The sequence below is a fragment of the Asterias amurensis genome, chromosome 11 (assembly GCF_032118995.1).
Source record: "Asterias amurensis chromosome 11, ASM3211899v1".
Classification (NCBI taxonomy): domain Eukaryota; kingdom Metazoa; phylum Echinodermata; class Asteroidea; order Forcipulatida; family Asteriidae; genus Asterias; species Asterias amurensis.
In genome coordinates, this window is record NC_092658.1 from 1,327,857 (window position 1) to 1,348,771 (window position 20,915).

Consider the following 20,915-nt stretch of genomic DNA (forward strand, 5'->3'; position numbering starts at 1 on the left):
GACTCTGAAAAGAGCCGGTTTGGTGTTGAAGTTTCGAATAAAATACTCTACGCGTCTTCCGAAGAAGGACTTAACATAAAATGGTTTATGTTTGTGAGATTCACCGATCGTGATGTTTGTCTTACGAGAAAGCAGCGCCCACTGCTAAAAAAACCGAAAACACACAACCTGAGTTTGTGGTGGCAAGCACCATCTGCAACTCGATGATTTCCATAATCAAATGATCCACTGATTGTAGGACGAACGTTGAACTGTGACAAGATAGTCATGACAGAAGAGATGTACAAACCAACGTACACTAGTATTCTTGTCTGTTATTATTTTATTTCTTGGTCAACTATAGCCGCTTGCGTTGTGGGAGCGGGTTCTTAATGAGTAGTATGTGTATGTGTACCATTACAAAGTGGATTGAGCAAGAAGTATAGACGGTTTTGAAAGGTTTTTTCGACAGTACTTTTGGACGTGTAGCTTGGTTTACTTCCCGAAGTCTTTGATGTATAAAGATACGTCTGTAATTGTACGCAGAGGCTTCGAATCGGAGGTCATGCGCTCTATTTGCCACTGGTCTTGATCCTGATGCCTCTTCAAACGCCCACAGACTGGAAGATTTTCTATTGAAAGTGCCATTTGCACAATAAAAATGTGACCTCTGGCTTAGGTATACACTTGGTTCATCTTAACAATGCGTTGTGCAGTATTTTACCGTCAGCTTGAGAGGTTCCTATACGACTAATTGTATGTACTCCGGTCACCTATGTGTATCCATGGTTTATCGAGCACAATGCTTTGGTCGATACTTCTCGGACACTGCGTTCCAACTATACGGACTTTACTGAAGTCGAGTCCGGTCCGGGTCCCAACCGGAACAGTTTAACCCCCAGAGCTCATACAACCCTTTTTCACCCATGATCCGTGTGCTTAATCGTTGCCATTGACATTTATCAGCGGTCAAAACCAAGGATCGACGAAAACACATTCGTTATTCACCGCTATGGAGAATTGAACTTATTTTGTACACACACACACAACCCTGCCGTATTCAACTACTATCATGATTCGACCGATGTGGAAAATCTAATCAACTCTTTATGAGACTGAGAGTCCTTCTTGTTTTATTAGATTGGCGTATGCGTGCATGTAGATGACCGTGAATTATATCTACAAGTAAATTTATTGAGTTTCGGGCGTTTTCAAGGCTAGGTTACCCCCCCCCCCCCCCAATTCGGCAACCCCCCCCCCTCCTAAAAAAAGGGAGACCTAGACAAAAAGAGCTTCTGTGTGTGTTTACTGCATGGTGTTTCTGTGTACACAAGCACTCGATGCATGCTCACTCTTTTTTCTGGGGGGGGGGGGGGGGGGACTGGGACCGAATTTGAGATAAACTTCTGCAATCCCCCCTGGTACACTTGAAACGCTATTCAATAAAGACAGGTGCCAGCGTGGGTTGGCACTGCAGAGGTTGAGCCACGGGCCGATGGACGTGTCGCAACGCCGGTATGGCTTCTAGCCCCACTCCGCTATCGCACACCTATTGTCAGTCAAGCCAACAACATCCCTGGCCCTTTGGAGTTTTTTTCCCTTTCTTCACGCGACTGTAACCGACCTGGGCTGATGCTTAAATACTTGATTTTTAAGGTGTGTTTTGCCTTCGCTGGTCATAAAATGAACCCTTGTTTTTTTGTTCAAGGTTGGTATTAAGTTGGTATCAATCATTCTCAGCTTGCAGAAGAAAAGGAAAGATTGGAGGGCATACCATCAGCGCGAGACCATCTTGCGTTCTTGCCTTTGCTAGGGTTGGACAGCTGTTCTACAAAATAATGAAGTGTTCGCCACTCGATCCACGCACACAATTAATGTGCTGTGTTTTGTGGCGCTGTTAAATCATGTCGACTATTGTGACTGCTGGTGAAGTATTTTATGCGAAGATGGTTTGTCTTCATCTTGTTTTTTTAAGGAGTGCCTTAATTGTTACGGGTGATTTCCACCAGGGTAGATACCGTTAAACTTATTTAGGTGCCCGGAAATGTCTGTTTTGCGTCACGCCCCAGAATTAAAACTAAGCCCTGGGCCCCGTGGTGGTTTTTGTAAAAAAGGCCCTTTACGACCAGGCATGTTTTTGAGTTCTCCTTTACGCGGTTGCATACACAAGTAGGCCTGTAAATGCATATTGATTTGTTTCTTCTTTTACCGAACTGTGGTTGGTCTCCTCATTACGAAGACAAACGCAACTGCCAAGGAGGTACATGTATTTCGCTCTAGTTTATGGTGTTACTGTATCCAATCCAATACAGACGAATACAGTGCCATAGGAAACCAATGTTTTCACCAACTCGTCTTAAACTTTTTTCGTTTCAAATGGTGGTAGTTTATTTTTATTTTATAGATATCGCCTAAAAATGTGGACGCAGAAAGAATAATCTTCTATTGGAATAAAACGTACACGTGAGAAACGCTCCATGTATGCATAAAACGTACCAGATTGACATAATTATTGTGTCTAATGAGTTGAACCGTTGGTTTCAACTCGAAGTTTCGATCAGTATGCTCTGATCGTGTTACCGCAAACCTTTCTATATCGTTTTTCCACCATGCAAAGTTTCAAATGCTACTCATAATATTGTGAATTACTTCCCCAAAAACCGCATGTCTTAGAAGGGAATATTTTCTCAAAACAGTATACAACAACCGCCACAGTGCTTCTTAAAGAGTTAATGATTGTCATTAGTTTCTGGAGTAATAAACAAAGGTAGGAAGGCTATACACCCTCACTTTAAGCTACACGTTAACTAACCGTTAATTATCCTCTCTTGTTTTTTTCTTCCAGATATGATGCGTCTTAACAGATTCCGCTCCTAGAAAGATTCGACTGGCTCTTGGTCTGTTCTCCGATTTGCACACCACTACTTCAGAGGGTAGCTAGCGGTACTTCCAAGATATCGACTGTTGATCTGATTTTTTGTTTGAAGGATTTCGAAGTAGACACGTCTGGATGTCTTAAATCCCGGGAGAGAAGGGACAGTTTGTGGAGTGTTTTTTTTTTCTTTTTCTTTTTTTCTAACGCAAATTTACTGCTGAAGTACGAGAAAATATACACGGTTTGGGGTCACCGGAGTTGAGGACACCTTCTCTACCGGCCAGATTTGTGTTTCTTCGGGTCATCCCTAAGTCATGGATAAAGTGATTCCACTCGCAGATTAATCCGGGACTGACGAGCACTTTCTTCCGGGTAAATGGAAGGAAGGACTGGCCTGCCCGTGTCCGGCACTCCTCCCTTCGCGTCCCCTGTCCCACCGCCTCACGGTACCGTACCGGCTCCCGTGGCGACCTCTGACTGCACCGTACTGAGCCCCGTGTTTGCCGACCTGCCGGCAGGGCCCAACGGCAGCGGCAACAACAGCGGTGGTGGCACTCGCACATCCACGGCGACCTCAGTCACTGGGATTGCCAGTCCTGGACATGCTAACTACCAAGGGAAGCTCTACCCCTCATCGGTTGCTGCATTAGGTCCAGGTATGTACATGTACAGTCTCCTGTTAATATCAAACTAACCCACTGTCTGACAGTTCATTAGCTATCCACATGGTTTTGAATGGTAGATGCACTACGTGAGCCAGCAATATGATATCGTGTGGTGAAGGCATCCACACTGTATGTTATGTACGCGCTGTAACGCTGTGCATAGTCACATTAATTACCAGTTCTGTCGTTTCGAATAGCCAATGTTATTGAAAAGGCTTTTAGTTTAATGTTCATTTGATTCTGTCCTTGCTTTTTTATGCGGAGGTGAGACTGGCCAACTATTCAAGGTCATTCAACCATGATCAGGCAGGGTGCACGGTGATGAGCTTGTAAGAGAACACTGTGTCTGAGCCACAACTTGGAACCATATCAAATTGCCCAAATTTGCTCTTTAAAACCAGAATAGAGTGTCCAAAAGACACACAGACACCCCTCTGGCAGCTTCAAACGCCTTGATCCCGTGACGATTATGTGCGATACCATTGGGTTTTCACATCAACAAAAACCTACAGCACTATATTTTTTTCAGCGGTCGTGTCATTCAAAATCCGTACACCCACTGCATAAACTTGGGTGTTAAAATTGACACCATTATTGTCACATAGATAGCGAAGAGAATCAAATTTAACGTCATGGTGTTAAAATAGCACCAATGTACATTTTTGGGGCAGAAATTTGTGTTATTTTAACACCCTATGGTGTAAATTTTAATTCCCTGCTTTGATATCTATAATTACCCATGGTATCAATTTTAACACTCCATTTTGTTACAGTGCTCCCATATTCGATACCTTCTGGAGACCAAGGAAACAACTAAAAAGGGATAATAAAAGGACCCCATAGGGAAATTCTAAAGACCTGGGTGCCCCACAAGGAATGTTGTGTACAAAGTCTACGGGAAAATCTTAAGTGCATGAACAGTGGAAAGGACAAAAGATGTCTCCAACAGGGATGCATATTTGATAACGTGTACTTATTTAGAAACTATAAAGTACGTTCATACTGCGTAAAGCTGGGTTGTTAGACAACATACAGAAAACAGGGTTGTTAATCATTGAAACTTGTCTGTTTGTATTTGATGATTACACAACTCAAACGTCACCTCCCAACTACTATTAGAAAAATATATAACTCTATTAACGCATGTTTTGCGTTGAAATTATGACCAAAATGGCTGACGCATAAACCCCAATGGTACCAGTATAATGGTTGCTGTAAATCACGATCTTTTAGCTAAATAGCATGATGTTCTTTAAATTATTATTCTGAAATGAATTAATATTAGACAAAGGGTTTTCTTAAAACTATCTTGCCAATGCTTTGACGATCTCTGAAAAAAGTCCTTGAACTTGAGACGTTTACCACAAAATGAAATTTCTTCTTGCCACTGAAAATTGATTTAAAATTCTTGAAAAAAATCGGCCGTGCAAAGGACTTAACAAGAATACCCTCTTGTTTGGAGATCCTGTTCTTGGTCGAGTCTACACTTTATATTGTAATGTCGAGCCACCACAAACAATGTCAACACAAAACCCCTTCAAAGGGAACGTTATAAAACAGTTGGTTTGTTTTAATCATACATAAATTAATGTAGATACAAAAAAAACTAACCTGTGAGGGAAACTCAGGAAGAATAATCATCCATAAACTGAGACTCGTTTCTGTTCTCAAATTCAAATGTTGGGGCATAAAAACTGAAACCATTTCCCATAACCACATTCCAAAATGCTTTATACTATCGAAAGCTGGTACGTCGGTTCTCCCATTAATTTTAAAGGCAGTGGACACTATTGATAATTACACAAAATAACCAATAGCATAAAAACCTTACTTTGTAACGAGTAATTTGGTGAGAGGTTTATAGTATAAAACATTATGAGAAACGGCTCCTTTCGAAGTAACGTAGTTTTCGAGAAACAAGTAATTTTCCACGAATTTGATTTCGAGACCTCATAATTTAAAATTTGAGGTCTCGAAATCAACAATGTAAACGCACACCTTTTCCTGTGACAAGGGTGTTTTTTTCTTTCATTATTATCTAGGAAATTCGACGACCAATTGAGCTCAAATTTTCACAAGTTTGTTGTTTTATGCGTATGTTGTGATACACCAAGTGAGAAGACTGGTCTTTGACAATTACCAATAGTGTGAAATGATGACCAAATGGTTTTACGTTCCCGTTCCCGTTAAACTTAGACAAATTTACAGAATGGAACGTCAACACGAAATCATGACACTATTGTTCAACTGTACTGTATGATAGTGAGTCACCCTTTGTATCATAGAGTTAAAATCATAAGCTTGTCATATGATAAATGAGCATGTCATTACAGGGCGAGCCGGTATAAATAGGAGTAGGAGCGATACGTCATTGAAATAATTATATCTCACAATCCTGCTTATAGAAAAAATAATTGTAATCCAAGATTAATATTGTGCCCATTGCATAACAAATTATCCTGTGGGGATCTAAAAAGGACATAAATTGACAAATTTTATCAATTAATTCATGAGCCAAATCACATTTTGGTTATTCTCAAAAGCGCATTAATAGAAACGTAAGCTTCATTGAAGTTTACGAAAACCCATCATCGCCAATAAAAAATTGACTTTCAACCCATTACAACGAGTTCACAATCTGTTATTGAGGATACAGGTTTTCTCAATCTGTTTCGACGGGCACGCAATTTGTTATACACAGATTCGCAATTCGTTATTACGGACCCCAAAACGCGTTATTACGGAATCACAATCTGTTTTGACAAATTCGTCATCCGTCTTTAAATTACGGACCCCAAAACGCGTATTACGGAATCACATTTGTTTTTACGGATTCGTCATCCGTCATTCAATTTGCAATACGGAGTCGCAATTGTGAATCCGTAACTGTGACGGATTGTGAATCCGTAACATCCGAATACATACATAGATTGTGTATACGTAACAACGGATTGCGAACCCGTACCTACGGATCCGTAAGGAACTACGAATTGCGAACTACGGATTGTGAATCCGTAACGTCGTATTGTGAACGTGAATCGGTAAATACGCATTGCAAATCCAAGTCCATAACAGCGAATTAGGAATAGGCTTATGTGTTTTTTTGTTGGTGCTAATGGGAAGATATTCGGCCCAAATGATTCATTGATGCAAAGTAATGGCTGGATAGGTCGTGTACAAAGAGGAGAATTTCTACCGGTGTACTCATGGTGCATCGTCAGCTTAAAAACTGGAGTCGTTTTGTTCTCATCCCAGGGTTGAGTAATTCCATTACCACAAGCCTATATAGTTTCTTTTACGGCGTCCAAATCCGTTAAGAGATCAGCCTGTCACGATCTTCCATGGCCATTTGAACCTACAGTCAAATAAAGAATCGCTTGTTGTTTTTAATGATATTGAGTTGTCTCTTGGTACTGCAAGATTTAATTTACGTCCGGTTTTGGGGAGATTATTATAGAATATTATTTAATCAGTATTATGAGGGAAGAAACTGAAATAATGACGACCGACCGCAGTACAATCTGGCAGTATGATAGTTGACTGTCAAATCATCTGCTCATACCTATAAGGTCATTAATGGCAATTTCATATGCGTAATAATAATAATAATAATAATAATAATAATAATAATCAGAAGGTCCTTAATGAAAAATGCGTATCATTTGAATAACAAAAGAAAAGAAAAGAAGAAAAAAACTAACTTGAAAAAATATTGTTTCTTTTTGCCAAACAAACACTCTGATGACCACTCTTGATCAATAAACCCCGTTTATACCAGGAACTTAAAAAAAATGCAAAAGAAGTTTTACGAAATCCATACAAAATGACACTAGGCCTATAATTATAAGGACCTTGTTCTGAGCTGACGAAATGTGGTAGTTTACTGCATAAAATAAGAAGTAGAGTGTATACATTTATATTTGCCAAATTGCATTCGATAGGAAGCGAGCAGTTTTGGTTTTTGTGCGCGATACTCATTCATCACGTAGGCACGGCACCATGCCCGTGTCTTGACGCAACATGATCTCGATTATACAACAACGGAAATATAATTGTAAAGATTTTGGAAGTGTGAACAACAGTAGTGCAGGGGGACACTTCCCTTTTGTTCATGATATCTTTGGAGCAAGGCTTTTTCTTTCTTCTTCCTTTCCCGAATGCTGACGTGATTCCGGTTCGGGCGACTGTTTGGGAACTCTGTCTTTGTGATTTACATTTAACTTGTTAATCGGAGGAGGTATCTGTGCCCGGAGTTACGCGGGTACGTCCCGTCCGTTTTTATGGCTACATTTCCAGTTGAGTGGGAGCTCCGTTTTGTAGTCACAGTGCTGGTCACTTTGTTGCACTGAAGGTATGACTAGCTCTATGGTATAACAAAGCACACCCCACAGTTACGTCAAAGTCATTTTGACGCACGCCGTCAACGGTAGAAGTGTTTCTAGTTTTTCAAAACCTTGAGGTTGGGGCCTCATTTTTTGATCAATAATTACGAACAATTCAGAAGTGTACAGATATCAAAATAATATTTAAATGATTAACAAACACATTGTTTAACAAATTTAAGTATATTCCCGTTAATTTTTTTTCCCCGCTCAAGTAGCTGTTTAAGTTGGCAATATTTTACAGGTAAACAAAAAACTCGTTTGCTTCTCGAAGAAGTTTATCGACAAGATATCACGAACACGGTCGTTCACAATAATTCAAAATTTTGTGACAACGGAAAGGGTGACCCTCTCATCCGTAAAGCTACTGCAATTGCACGCTGCTGGGCAGCACCATTCGAAATAAAAGTAGGTTAAATTTGATCAGTGTGAACGCATGTTATTGGAAACCTTGTTAATTCTGTGGCCAGTTCGGTTATTTCTGAAGAGCGAAGAAATGGTTTCCGCAGAGAAAGCTCGGTGAATTGGTTTTGATGATCGTATAGGATCGCAAGGTGATATTAGTTTTTGGAAATTTGAATAAGAATTGGATGAAGGGACGGAACTTCGGGTTTCATCAATTCAGGGGATTGTGGTATACTTCCGTTAGTTTGTATTTGTAGAAAGGAATATTGTGAGGGGTTTCTGCTTTATTGGGATATGGTTGAATGCTGTCTGTTTAACTTTAAATGTTTACTGTGAAATTGGTTCTTCTTATATGACATGCCAGATACATAATCACGTCAGTGTTACGCTGTAGTTGGTGTTTTTTGTTTTTCTATTTTGTGTTGTGTACAGCTGGTGAGATTTAGTTTTCATCTAAAGGAACATTTTGGCCCAATGGGTAGTATATGCCTGTGATGGTTTTCGTGCATGAGCTATTTTACACAAACTGTCTCGGTAGATAAAGAAGTAATGATGAGAAGAAAGTCATTTTGTATAACTAATGAATACGTTCATTATTGAAATATTATACTTTGTAAATTATAATCACATTTATTTTTTCCCCGTCCCGTGCACACGGCGTGGAGCAGTTATTTTACATTTTCGAAACACCCAAACATTATAATTATGAACACTGAGCTGTTCCGTACAGAAAGAACAGTCCTTGCTCTACTATGCCTGTAGTGACTAGTGTTGTTGAGTTGCTGCACAGCGTTGTTTTGCTATGCTGGAGTGCGCCTATTCATTGATTGCAGGGGGCCGTGCACAGTCACAATGCCGTTGTGACCGTGGGTGCAGGCTTGCTAGGGGAATAGAGGCACCCCCATTGCAAGCTCCCCTGCCGGCCGTAAAATGGGCATTGTTCGGCATCATCGTCTGGGCCTTGCGCTCCGTAGACTCCCGGCACTTACACTCAGAAAAGGGTCGGATTAAAACCTTGCCGTGCTGTAGGCAAGAAGGTGTGCCTATGATCATTCTACCCTCTCTCGAAATAACAACATTAATTATGATCTGAAATATTTCTTTACCTAATATAGCGACACATTTTTACGCATGATGTGTCTAGTAATTTTTACGTAATTAACAAGCGGAAATTGGAACTAGGGCCCAATTTCGTAGAGCTGCTAGAGCAGAAAATGTTGCTTAGCATTTTTCTGCTAAGCAAAAAGGGGCAGGATACAAGTCATACTTTTTACAAGTGACATGGTACTTTGGCTGGTAACCTGATTCCAGTAAGCATTGTGAATTAGCTACTTTTTGTACAACTCTTATGACATTAGGCCTAGCTCACTGGTTTTGCAGTTATGGTGTAATGTATTGCTCCACGGTTATAACTTAAAGTGTGCTGGAGTTAAAGACCTACATAAAAGGGACTATTTTCGATGTGTTTTTTTTGGTGTGAAGACAGACGGTGTTGTACGACTTAGTTTGACATGCCGGTTTGATATATGCGGCAGGCGTACCATTAGATTTACAACAATATGAAACAGCATGATGCTGCTTCAAGGTACAATTACAATGGCCTCAAAGATCAACAAAATACTGCAAGGATCTCGGCCGCAATTCGTCTCCCCTAAACCCGATACACATTCCCCGTCAAATTCGTCCATTTTGCCCACCAGGTCGTGGGAGAAGTTGCGCTCCAAACCGTTCATGCATGGCAACAATGTCTTGATGTTTTTGTTTGTTGCTTAAACTTGCTCCTGACTGGTACGTTGCCGTCCTTTTTTCTTCAACAAAGATTATTATTGCTTTTTAAAATGGAACGAAGAAAACAAGTCGTGTGTTTAAAAAATAAAGTGAATATAAAGTGAAATACTTGACTTAAAACCGAAAGAAAGAAAAAGCTTGCTTTATGAAACCCCTTTTTTGTTTTTTAGAAAAGTGGATGAGGCAACCGGATCCACACATCTCCCGTTTCTTATGTCTTTCAAAAAGTAGTTGAAGTGTCCATACAAAAATCTTGCACATTAAGAAAGAAAAAAAGAAAGAAAAGGAACATAAAAGATTCGCCATTGAGTGTAGAGTCCATGCATTTTCCCCAGCATTATAATTATTCATTGATAGTGCATTTATGTCTGCGCATATCGTGTTTGCCGATCTGGCCGTTGTCTGGGGGTGTCCCGGGGGAAATGCAGCGGGTTGAATTCACCTCATGCCCCGGGTGGGAAACATGCTCCCCGTCGCCCCAAACAGCCAGTCCGCGCTGGCTGGTGTCCGCTTGCGTTTTTGTTTCAGATCGATCGCAAACCCGTTTGAGCTAGCTGCTGTGGCATACGAGAAACACAGGCCCTTGATCAATCCTATGGGTTTGAATTTGAATGACTGTTGTGTATAAAAAACCAAATTCAATACAAGATGGCGAGGCTCGATCTATGCGTTCGTTTATCCAGCTTGATTTATAAATTCACACGTACAAATAAACAGAGTAGGTCTGTAACCGCTTGCTTCTAAAAAAAACCGTGCGCTGCTTTTTATGCAGCAAAAGTATTCCCACGACTGTTTTTGTTGTTAGGGGGTCATAGTGTTAACGCTTCTCCAGTCCCGTTCTAACAGTAACTAAGGGACATGCATGTTTAATAAAACTAATTTCAGTAACTGCGGTTGTGTATTGAAACTTGGCAACCAGTCTAAATTTTCCCATTTCATTTTGTTCGTTTTATAACGTTCACCACAAAGGCATTTTGCATAGAACCTGAAGGCGCGCAAATTTCATTTTCCAATGTGTAAATTGCAAACTATATTGTTACTCCGTGTGTTCTAATAAAAAATAATAGCGTTATACGTTCATGTGATAGGGGCCTACAGCTGCCTATACTATAGGTGAAATGTACCAATTTCAATCGGATTTTCCGCGGCGTCAATCGTATTTCCACTTGTGTAAACACGGACGAAAATGTTGCACACAGTTTCTTACGAACTGTGTAATTTTGTCACACGATCTTCCACTCTGTAGTATTGTGACATGCAAAAAACAACAATTTCTTCTCAAATCGACTTTCACCACACATGCGTGAAGATACTAATTTGCATTCCCATAAATAAACACCAACGAAAATGTTGCACACACAGCTTCCAGCGAATATTATTCATTCAATAACCGTTATGATCATGGTGCACTATACGACTCTTCATAAAGAACCGTTATTTGCACACAGCACAGTGCATTTACCTTGTATTAACACCACTCCATCTTTATCCTTGGCTATGACCTTGTAGAACCACGTTGCCAGCCTACAATGTTATTGCTTGCCCTTTCAACTGCATAATCTCTTCACCCATTTTCACCTCGCTGTAATTTTCCCACCAGAGAGTTTACAGTTAGGCTTGATAAAAAAAAAAATATCAATACATATCTAGTAAACCCTCACCCAGCTTGAATTTGTCACATTTATTTTTCTCTCACTAGGCTCCCCAAAGTACAGGTCGGTTGACACTTATTTTTCAGTAACAAGAACAATATTTTGCATTTTGAAAAACGACTTAACAGGTTCCGATACAGCACACTGTAAAAACATACCTCGATCTTGGGGCGGCCGATTAGAGACCTAAAAATCAGACCATTGAATATATTAATTTTGTTGCAACGGAAAAGTACATTGGTTTGAAGGATTCATTAATGAAAGGGCCACCCCAACGCGGATTAAAGGCAGTGGACTGGACACTATTGGTAATTGTCAAAGACCAGCCTTCACAGTTGGTGTATCTCAACATATGCATAAAATAACTAACCTGTGAAAATTTGAACTCAATCGGTCATCGAAGTTGCGAGATACTAATGAAAAAAAAATCACCCTTGTCACACGAAGTTGTGTGCATTTAGATGGTTGATTTCGAGACCTCAAGTTTTAAATCTGAGGTCTCGAAATCAAAAATTTTCGTGGAAAATTACTTCTTTCTCAAAAACTATGGCACTTCAGAGGGAGCCATTTCTCACAATGTTGTATACCATCAACCTCTCCCCATTACTCGTCCCCAAGAAAGGTTTTATGCCAATAATTATTTTGAGTAATTACCAATAGTGTCCACTGCCTTTAACATTGAGCATTTTTAAACATGTGTATGGTTTGCTTGTTGGCATGTTAGTAAATATAATTATAGTTGTATGACCCGTTTTTCCGAAATGTATTTTTTTCTTTTCTCTACACGATTTCTGACGGATTCTGTTTAACAGGGAGTGATACCTGACAACATTTTATGAACAAAGAAACTTAAGAACCTTCAAATTGTTTTGGGAAAAGAAGTAAATATGTATATTATGCATGACAAAGCAATTAACGTTGTTCTTCTGATGTTAACCTCCTGAATTGTAAATTGCCTGATATAGGCATACGCTTTTTAAGACCCCCCTAGGAATTTCTACATTCGTCAATTCATATCCCTCAAAACAAACACTAATCTGACCTCATTATTGGGTTTAGTGGTGTGTCATCATTGCTTGTAAATTGAACCTTACAAAATATGTCACACCACGCTGAAATGTATAACATGAATGATTTCCCATCCAGGTTTAAAATCCATAATAAAAGTACATATCAACCCAGGCTTTTTGTTCTGCTGGTGGGTTGGGGAGGGGGTGGGGTTAGACCTTTGGGTTCTAGAAAACATATTTGCGTCACCGATCGCGCCATTTACAAAATGGTTGTGAGAAGAGAATGTTATCTGTACACAATGTTCCATTCATTAGTTGGGTCCAATGTGTCAGACATTTATCAATGAATGACGGCAAACATTCGAAGTTTTATGGACGCGGATGATTTTACCCCCCCGTGGTTGTGCCATCCGTGGTTGTGCCATTCGTGGTTGTACTATGGTTGTACACGGTTGCACTATCTCTATGGTTGCACCATGGTTGGAATGGTCTCGGTGACGTTTCGAACAGATATACTCTGCTCATCTTCAGGAGAAAAACAAAAGCTTCCGAAGACGAGCAGAAGTATTAAGGCTACCGTTCGAAACGTCCATGGCTTGACTCTTTTTTGAGTCAACACTCAGAGACACAATACAATATGCTTACTTACTTACTTACTTACTTACTTACTTACTTAGCTGCTTAGGAGTAGCTGTAGGTGTCAATTGGCCTCCTTGGAAAATCGTCCCCGTTCAGGGCTATTTAAGGCTAAATGTTTGCCTCCATGAAGTGGAATGTTGGCATCATCCCGAATTTGCGCCTTCCAGCGCAATGGTGGGCGTCCTCATTGGCGTGGAGTTAATCATTGGTAGTAGACCAGGTTGGGTATGCTAGTTCCCGCTAATTTACTATAATATTCATAATACCTTTCTTGTAATATTCACACCATGCAAATCTTCAAACACATACCCCGTAGTATTACAAATACATCTGGTGCCTTTACTAGAGTGCCAGGTGTGTTGTGTCCTGTATCAGCAAGGTCTGGTCCCTAGACGCCCTAGATTAACTAGAATGGAGACAGGTCTTTACATTCTACTGTGACTAATTGGAGCTAATTAATGTTGGAGAGTGTTGATTGAGTGGTTGTGCTTGGAGCGCTGGCAAGGTTACCGTTAGCTTATCGGGAGGCTAAGTACGTGTCATGTTCGTACCTTTCTCTGTGTGGATTGTACCATCATGCCAATCATGGATGCATGTACACAGATGAACCAGGCTAGTATGGCTGTACCATGTTTGTATTTGTTGTACCATGGTTGTACCATGGTTGTACCATGGAGGAAGAAAATTGTACATTGGTTGAACCGCTGTTTTATGGTTGAACCGTACGGCCGTGCGTATTGCTTGCACGATCATGGTTCGTGTCATGTTTGAAACTTGGTTGTACTTAGCCATATATAGGACTCTTCCTCAGTCTGTACACATACGAAAGTGTAATGGTTGGGCTATGGTTGTACCATGGTTGTACCATGGAGCCTGGAGGTAGAAATACCATGGTTGTACCATGGATGTACATGTACATGTACACGGTTGCACCATGGATGTATAATATGGTTTCATCATGGTTGAACATAGAGTTCTCTATGGGTGTACATGTACATGTACCATGGTTGTACATTGGTTAAACATTGGTTGCACGATCATGGTACCATGGATATGGATGTGGTTGTTTGGTGGAACCATAGGTTGTACACAAAGCAAGGTTTCGTTATTGCATGATTGTGTTGCGTGCCACATCGTTATTTTGCGGGCTTGCCTGACAGCATGATCGGAAGGAATGTTTCCGTCTAAAAAATACTGTCAATTTTATGAAGACTCAAAAGAATAACCATAGTAAAGATGCGAACATATTCCCAGTTTCTTATTTTGATTGCCACATAATCCCAGACAAATCAGCGAAAAAAGATGTGACCGGCAAACTGATGGTTTGTTAATGTTTGGTCTTTGTTTTAAATTGATTTACTCTAGCAGAAAACAGTGATATTGTACTTTTCCCTCGAGTAGACAAAATTGAGAAAGGAGCTCCTAAAGTCTTTCAAATCTTCTCTCGGACAGTCTCTTAAGATACCATCATTTCAAGGGGGGGGGGAGGGGCACCAAGTGGTCACCTATGGCATGAATACAGATTGAACGAACATCAACTCTGATGGTATCTTCAATATTTCTTGAGGGACGAGGCATCTTCGGGAATCTCTCTCATCACTGGGTCCAACAAAGAGCAAAGATAACTCTCTCGATTTATGCAGGATTAAAGGATTATATAAACGGAAACATTCTGTACTTTCAACTCATAAATATTCATGCCAGTGATATGCATATATCTTCACCTACCAACCATATTAATGACGAAAAGTACAATCGCTTTACTACAACAGTTTCAGGAACATCTTTAATTAAATTCATCCATATTGTGCAAAGACAATGGTCAAAAATTGTTAGAGCTATTGATTGAAAAGGTTTTTAATTAGTTTGAGAAAAGATCACTTGTTGCCATTTTCGTTCAAGTCAGTCATGACAAGAGTTTGTTTCTCCAATGAAAACACTTATGTACACTGTACACAAACGATACGAGATCATTCAAATACCACCGGTACACAAAATATAGATCTTGAAATATTCCGCCTTTAAGTATCATGATGAGAAACAGGTCCGAGAGATGTCAATTGTGAATGGGGGCAGCAGGTTCTAAGCCTATTGATTCGTCTCGTGTTTGACAAGACAGTTTTGTCTCCTGGAAACGAGCGGAGAATATTGTTCGGAAACGTCGAGACCACACCGGCTCTTTTCAGCTCCTACTCCAAAGGATATTTTACACAATTGGTTGTACGCAAGATTATAAGTTTTTTTTCTCTCTTTTTTCTTAAGACAGTCTTGCTTCATCGTCCTCAGAGCAAGGCTTCATCGGAAGGTTTGTTGATGTTGAAACTGTGACAAATTCAGATAGTTGTATTGCTGCATCTATGATAAAGCCGATGTTTTGACCTATACACAACTCTCAGAGGAGCCCGATACATACAATGGCCAATCCACTTGGTATCCTTGGCCCTAGCACCATTGCAATCCTATTTCTTTGTCCGCTGAAATATATAATCAGCCACGTATTCGATTATGAAACGTACCGATCGAATGCTTCTGTACTTGTAGATAGCCCTGCTGCTGGAATTTGCTGAAAAAATTACACGTTTTGGGGGGAAAATCAAATGATTTTCGAGAGTGAACTTTTGGAAATACCAAACAATCTTTACAACTTGTTTGTTGAGATCATAGAGCTATACAGCTCTATGGTTGTGAGAGACGTACACACATTCTCATAATCACGTCCAATAAAATGTTTGTCAACGTTATCATATAACGGGATGGAGCACCAGTACCAACTTTTGGGTTCGAAAACCAAGGTTGGTCTGGCTTCCTGAACAACTACACAACAACGGTACTATTAAGTGTGTTGGTACCAGACTGATGAACTTAATTCTTAAAAACGGGAGTCTCCCTTTTGCTTAAAAATGTCTGCTTCTGTCTGAGTTGTGAAACATGGTGAAACGTCCGTGGCGGGACACAAACAAATCGTTTGATTTGCGGCATAATCCAATCTTGGAAGCTGCTTTTAGTTTTATGAGTCGGGTGGGGTGCTGCTGCATGCTGTGCTGTGGACATGTGTGAGTGAGGCTGTGCACATAGTTTATTGCTCCAGTCCATGATGATTCAAAGGGAGATTTTGGTTCGAGGCCGCGGTCCTCCTCGTTGAAGTATTTTCGGTGGAATATGAGGAGAGCTTCTGGACACTTTTTGGAAGATGGTCCGGCGAGGCATTGAGGTAAACATCCTACAGGAACAATATACCTTTTATAATTTAAGGCTTGTGTTCGAGTCGTATTGACTTTGACGATGGTTAATTAATGAAGAAATTTGACCTCACAATCTACGCGAGGTTTTGGTTCTGGTGGTGACCGCATTATTTCATCAAGTATCATCTCTCTAGCTTTAGGTTGATGCACTGGCTATCACAAAGCACCCTAGAAAGCTGCTAAAAAGCTTGTTCAGCAATGTATCAAATGGAAGTATTTCTAAAAGGCCAAGCCTAGCATTGCTTGTTTTTAAAAATAACTAAGGACCAGTCAACATTTTGCTAGTGCTAGCTTTATTCTGCTGGTATTGGGTTATAAGCATAGTTTTGTTGTGTTTTAAATAAAAGCTACATTTTGTTCTTTCAAGTCTTTTAAAGCAGTTCAATAAAACTGTGGGACCTGGTGGAAAAAGCTGGAGTTTTTTTAGTGAAATGATAATTACCTGTAACTGGTCCTGCTGGCCAGACAGTAAAATGGTTAACGGACAACCCTGCCCTGGGCCTGCACGGACAACCCTTCCCTGGGCCTACACGAGTTGTGTTGGCTCTGATAGGAATTGTGGTTTTACAATGCTCAAAAGAGGTTTAATGCTATCGCCATGCTTGAACAAAGCTGGTAGTGTAGACCCAGTAACTGGGGCGCTGTACTCCTTTTTTCGAAATTTTGACATTCTCGGTCGAACCGAGAATGTCAAAACTTCGAGAGAAAAAAAAAGGGAGTACAGTGCCCCAGTTACTGGGTCTACTGGTAGTGAGTACTCACTTCAATTAAATTGGTGAAAATTATGCTGGTTTATTTTTCGGGGGGAAAAAGCATTTGTGTTGTTCTGTGCTAGCTGGTTCTCTAGTGTAAAAAAAAATTGATCGCTGGTTAATATGTGCACCAGATGCATTGTACATTAATTATTTTATGGAAATAAAATGGAATCGTACAGTGGAAGTTTCGGGCATGAAATAATATTAAAATAGCAAGACAAGTTATCAAAAGAACACAGCAAAGTATGTTTTTTTCACATGGTGTTGCCGCAAACCAAATAAACACTGTCAAAATAAAATCATTCAGAGAAACAACATAAACAAAATACAAGATATTTTGCTGAAAGTTGAGCCGTGAAGCTTTAAATAAATGACAAGGTCATCTTGCTTCGCCTGACAAAACAAAGGATGCCACACAACACGCTTGACCGTATGCCTTGAATAGCCTCTCGCTGGGGCGTTAATTGCTAATTAAAGCGCCATTCATAGACTCTTTTGTGCGCCCCCGTTATTTCAACAAAAGGAAACAGTACTATTGTTATTACTCCTTATTCATCATGTGTAACTATATTTTTGTTGTTGCCACGTCCATCCATTGTTGCTCCCATGTGGCTGAATTTTTTCAAAAGATTGCACAGGTCAAGTTTTTTAGGAGGTAGCTCAAATTAATATTCAAAACAATTCTCTCAATGGTCCCATAGTTCCTAAGTTTTAAAAAAAAAAATTAAATTTGTTATCATTTATTTATTGGAAATTCAAAACATTTGATAGTTCTGAAACGTCCCCACATTCCCACATTATAAAAAACAAAATGCCAAAACAATGTTATCAAATAATGCGAACAAACTATAGACACAACATCTCTATCATCGGAAATACTTGAGCACTACCAGCGTCCTGTGTTCAGTGACCCCATGACCTCGTGACCTAGCTATCTGTCACAACCAACTTGTAATTACTTTGCCTTTCCATTTCTGTGGACATATAAGTAGACTCCTTGTTCTACAGAACTTGTTTCTGAAACAGCCTTTTGTTTTGTATTCAAATAAGATTTAAAGGGATTGTGTACCATTGGTTTTTTAAAGAGCACATTTATTTCAAAACCAAGATTTAAGGAAATAATACCATTATAAATTTGTGGAAAAATACTTCTTTCTCGAAAACTACGTCACTTCAGAGGGAGTCGTTTCTCACAATGTTTTATACTATCAACCTCTCCCTATTACTCATAATCAAGAAAGGTTTTATGATAAAAATTATTTTGAGTAATTACCAATAGTGTCCACTGCCTTTAAATAAATGTTATTTCTTCTTTTTCTTCTGTTTTCCTGTTTAGGATCTGGATTTTTTTTCTTGGGTAGGGGTGTCAGAACATAGGTGTATAACCAAGGTGTGCCTTATGAATCTGTCTATAGTACCAGTATGTTTAATCTGTTGTTCATGGACAGTTTAACTAAATGTTGTTTCTTCTTCTTCTTCTTCTTCTTCTTCTTCTTCTGTTTTCCTGCTCAGGATCTGGTTTTTCTTACTTGGGTAACTACATCAGTCCCTCTGGTACTACGGACTCCTACAAGCATTCAATCACTTCCACTCAAGCAATGAATATGAACCAATACTGGCTGTCCAGCACTGAAGGTAAATCTAGTTTGAACTTTGCTTAGCGCAGACAAGATTTGCTTAGCAAAAAATATGTTACCGATATACATTGCCTGTTGAAACTGGTTCCCTGTGGATTTGTCAATGAACGTTTAGGCTTTACAAATAAATGTTCTGCGAAGCGAAAAGTCAGTGGTAGAATTTTGCAAGCATTATCTGTCAAAGTTTGTTAAGAGTAATTCATCAAATTTCTTTTGGTGAAAAATTGGGCTGGGCATCACAGACAACCTTAAAGACACTGAACACTATTGGTGATTGTCAGAGACTAGTCTCCACAGTTGGTGTATCTCAACATATGCACAAACAAAACACCTCTCGAAGTTGCGAGTAATGAAATAAAAAACACCCTTGTCGCACCATGATCACACGAAGTTGTGTGCTTTAAGATGTTTGACTTCGAGACCTCAAATTCTAAATCTGAGTTCTCAAAATCAAATTCGTGGAAAATTACTTCTTTCTCAAAAACTATGGCACTTCAGAGGGAGCCGTTTCTCACAATGTTTTATACTATCAACCTCTCCCCAATACTCGTAATCAAGAAAGGTTTTAGAGAACATAGAAGGCCAGTCAGACTCCATACAACTTGGACTCTGTCTAGGAGGGGGGGGGGGGGGTTAGGTCCATCAGCAGCAGGGTGCGGTTCAGTCAGAAAATTTACCTTAATTTCCTTTGGTAAATTGATTTGGTTCACCCTTTCAAAAATATACGCTTTTTGAGGGGAAGGGGCACTGACGCTGTTACTGCAAGATTTTTTTCACAGGACTCAGGAAAGTGACTTTTTGAGTGACTGGCCAGCAGGACCAATTAGCCTTTTTAGTTATCCACCAGCTTTGCACTGGTCCATATTCCATATTAAATAGGGATGGTTTTTAGCACTAAATAGTGAGCCAGACGACTTTTGACTGGTCCTCGTGTGGTTTTAAGTGGCATTTGCCAGCAGACCGCTGCCAAGGTAGAACAGTGTAGGGGTAAACACAAATGATATTCTTTATAGACTGTATTGAATAACCCCTTTGCTGCTATGAAAGTCGCCATCTTGAAGGTCAAACCGTATGCGCGTCTAAAACGCGTACATCAAAGAAACACACAGCATTCCCGGTTTGATTTCTATGGCACAAGCACGCACACTCGCATGCGCACGCTCGCAGACGCCATCTCGTAGGGCAAATATTTGAACGGTGACGTCATATTTAATACAGTCTATTCCTGAGGCAAAGTTAATATCTGTTAGGATTTTAACTGCTTAGCTACTGGACAAGCTTGGTTTTCTAGTGGTTAGAGATGTGCTCCAGAATGACAAAGGTTGAGGGTTCGAATCCCTACGGAGTAATATGCATGTGAATTTTTCTTCATCATACTCAAGGGGGGGGGGGGGTGGAGGGAAGTAGTGAGTGCACAGTGTTTAACACATTTTAGTTTATGGGAACACAGAAATAAAACACAGGAAGTGCAAACTTTACTTCAACAAACCCATCGTCCAAGTCACAAGTCATGTTTCATATTCAGCTGTAAGTTAACAGTGTGGAAGAGTTCTGTTTTTCAAATTCTGGAGCATGATTTCCCCAAGGTTTTGCAAAGTGTTGGGCCTAATCAAATGGCAAATCCGTTTTTACCCTCGCCCCTGTTCAATGATAAAATCATCAATCGAAGAACTGTAAAGAATGAATTTCACTGCCTAATGTCCATTTCCTACAGTTGTTCGTATACGTTTTGACAAATGGCAGATACAATTTAATTAGCTGTGAGCAGACCAGTATTGAAATGTGATTACGAGCAAACATTACTCGATAGTTTTGAAATGCAGGCACATAAAGGTTCTTGTGACCTTTTCTTTTTATTTGAAAATATTTTATTTATTTGTAATAAT

General features: G+C 39.9%; 1 protein-coding gene across 5 annotated transcripts in view; it reads left to right on the forward strand.

Moving 5' to 3' along the window:
* Positions 1-20,915, forward strand: part of LOC139943776 (uncharacterized) — an 89,915-nt gene that overhangs the window by 22,321 nt on the left and 46,679 nt on the right. For 4 of the 5 annotated variants that reach the window (XM_071940567.1, XM_071940569.1, XM_071940570.1 and 1 more), the window contains exons 2-3: positions 2,825-3,510; positions 18,905-19,027. In XM_071940567.1, the coding sequence (XP_071796668.1) occupies positions 3,231-3,510; positions 18,905-19,027 (403 nt within the window). In that variant the 5' untranslated portion in view covers positions 2,825-3,230. The remainder of the gene's footprint in view (positions 1-2,824; positions 3,511-18,904; positions 19,028-20,915) is intronic. The other variant, XM_071940571.1, reaches the window with a different exon arrangement.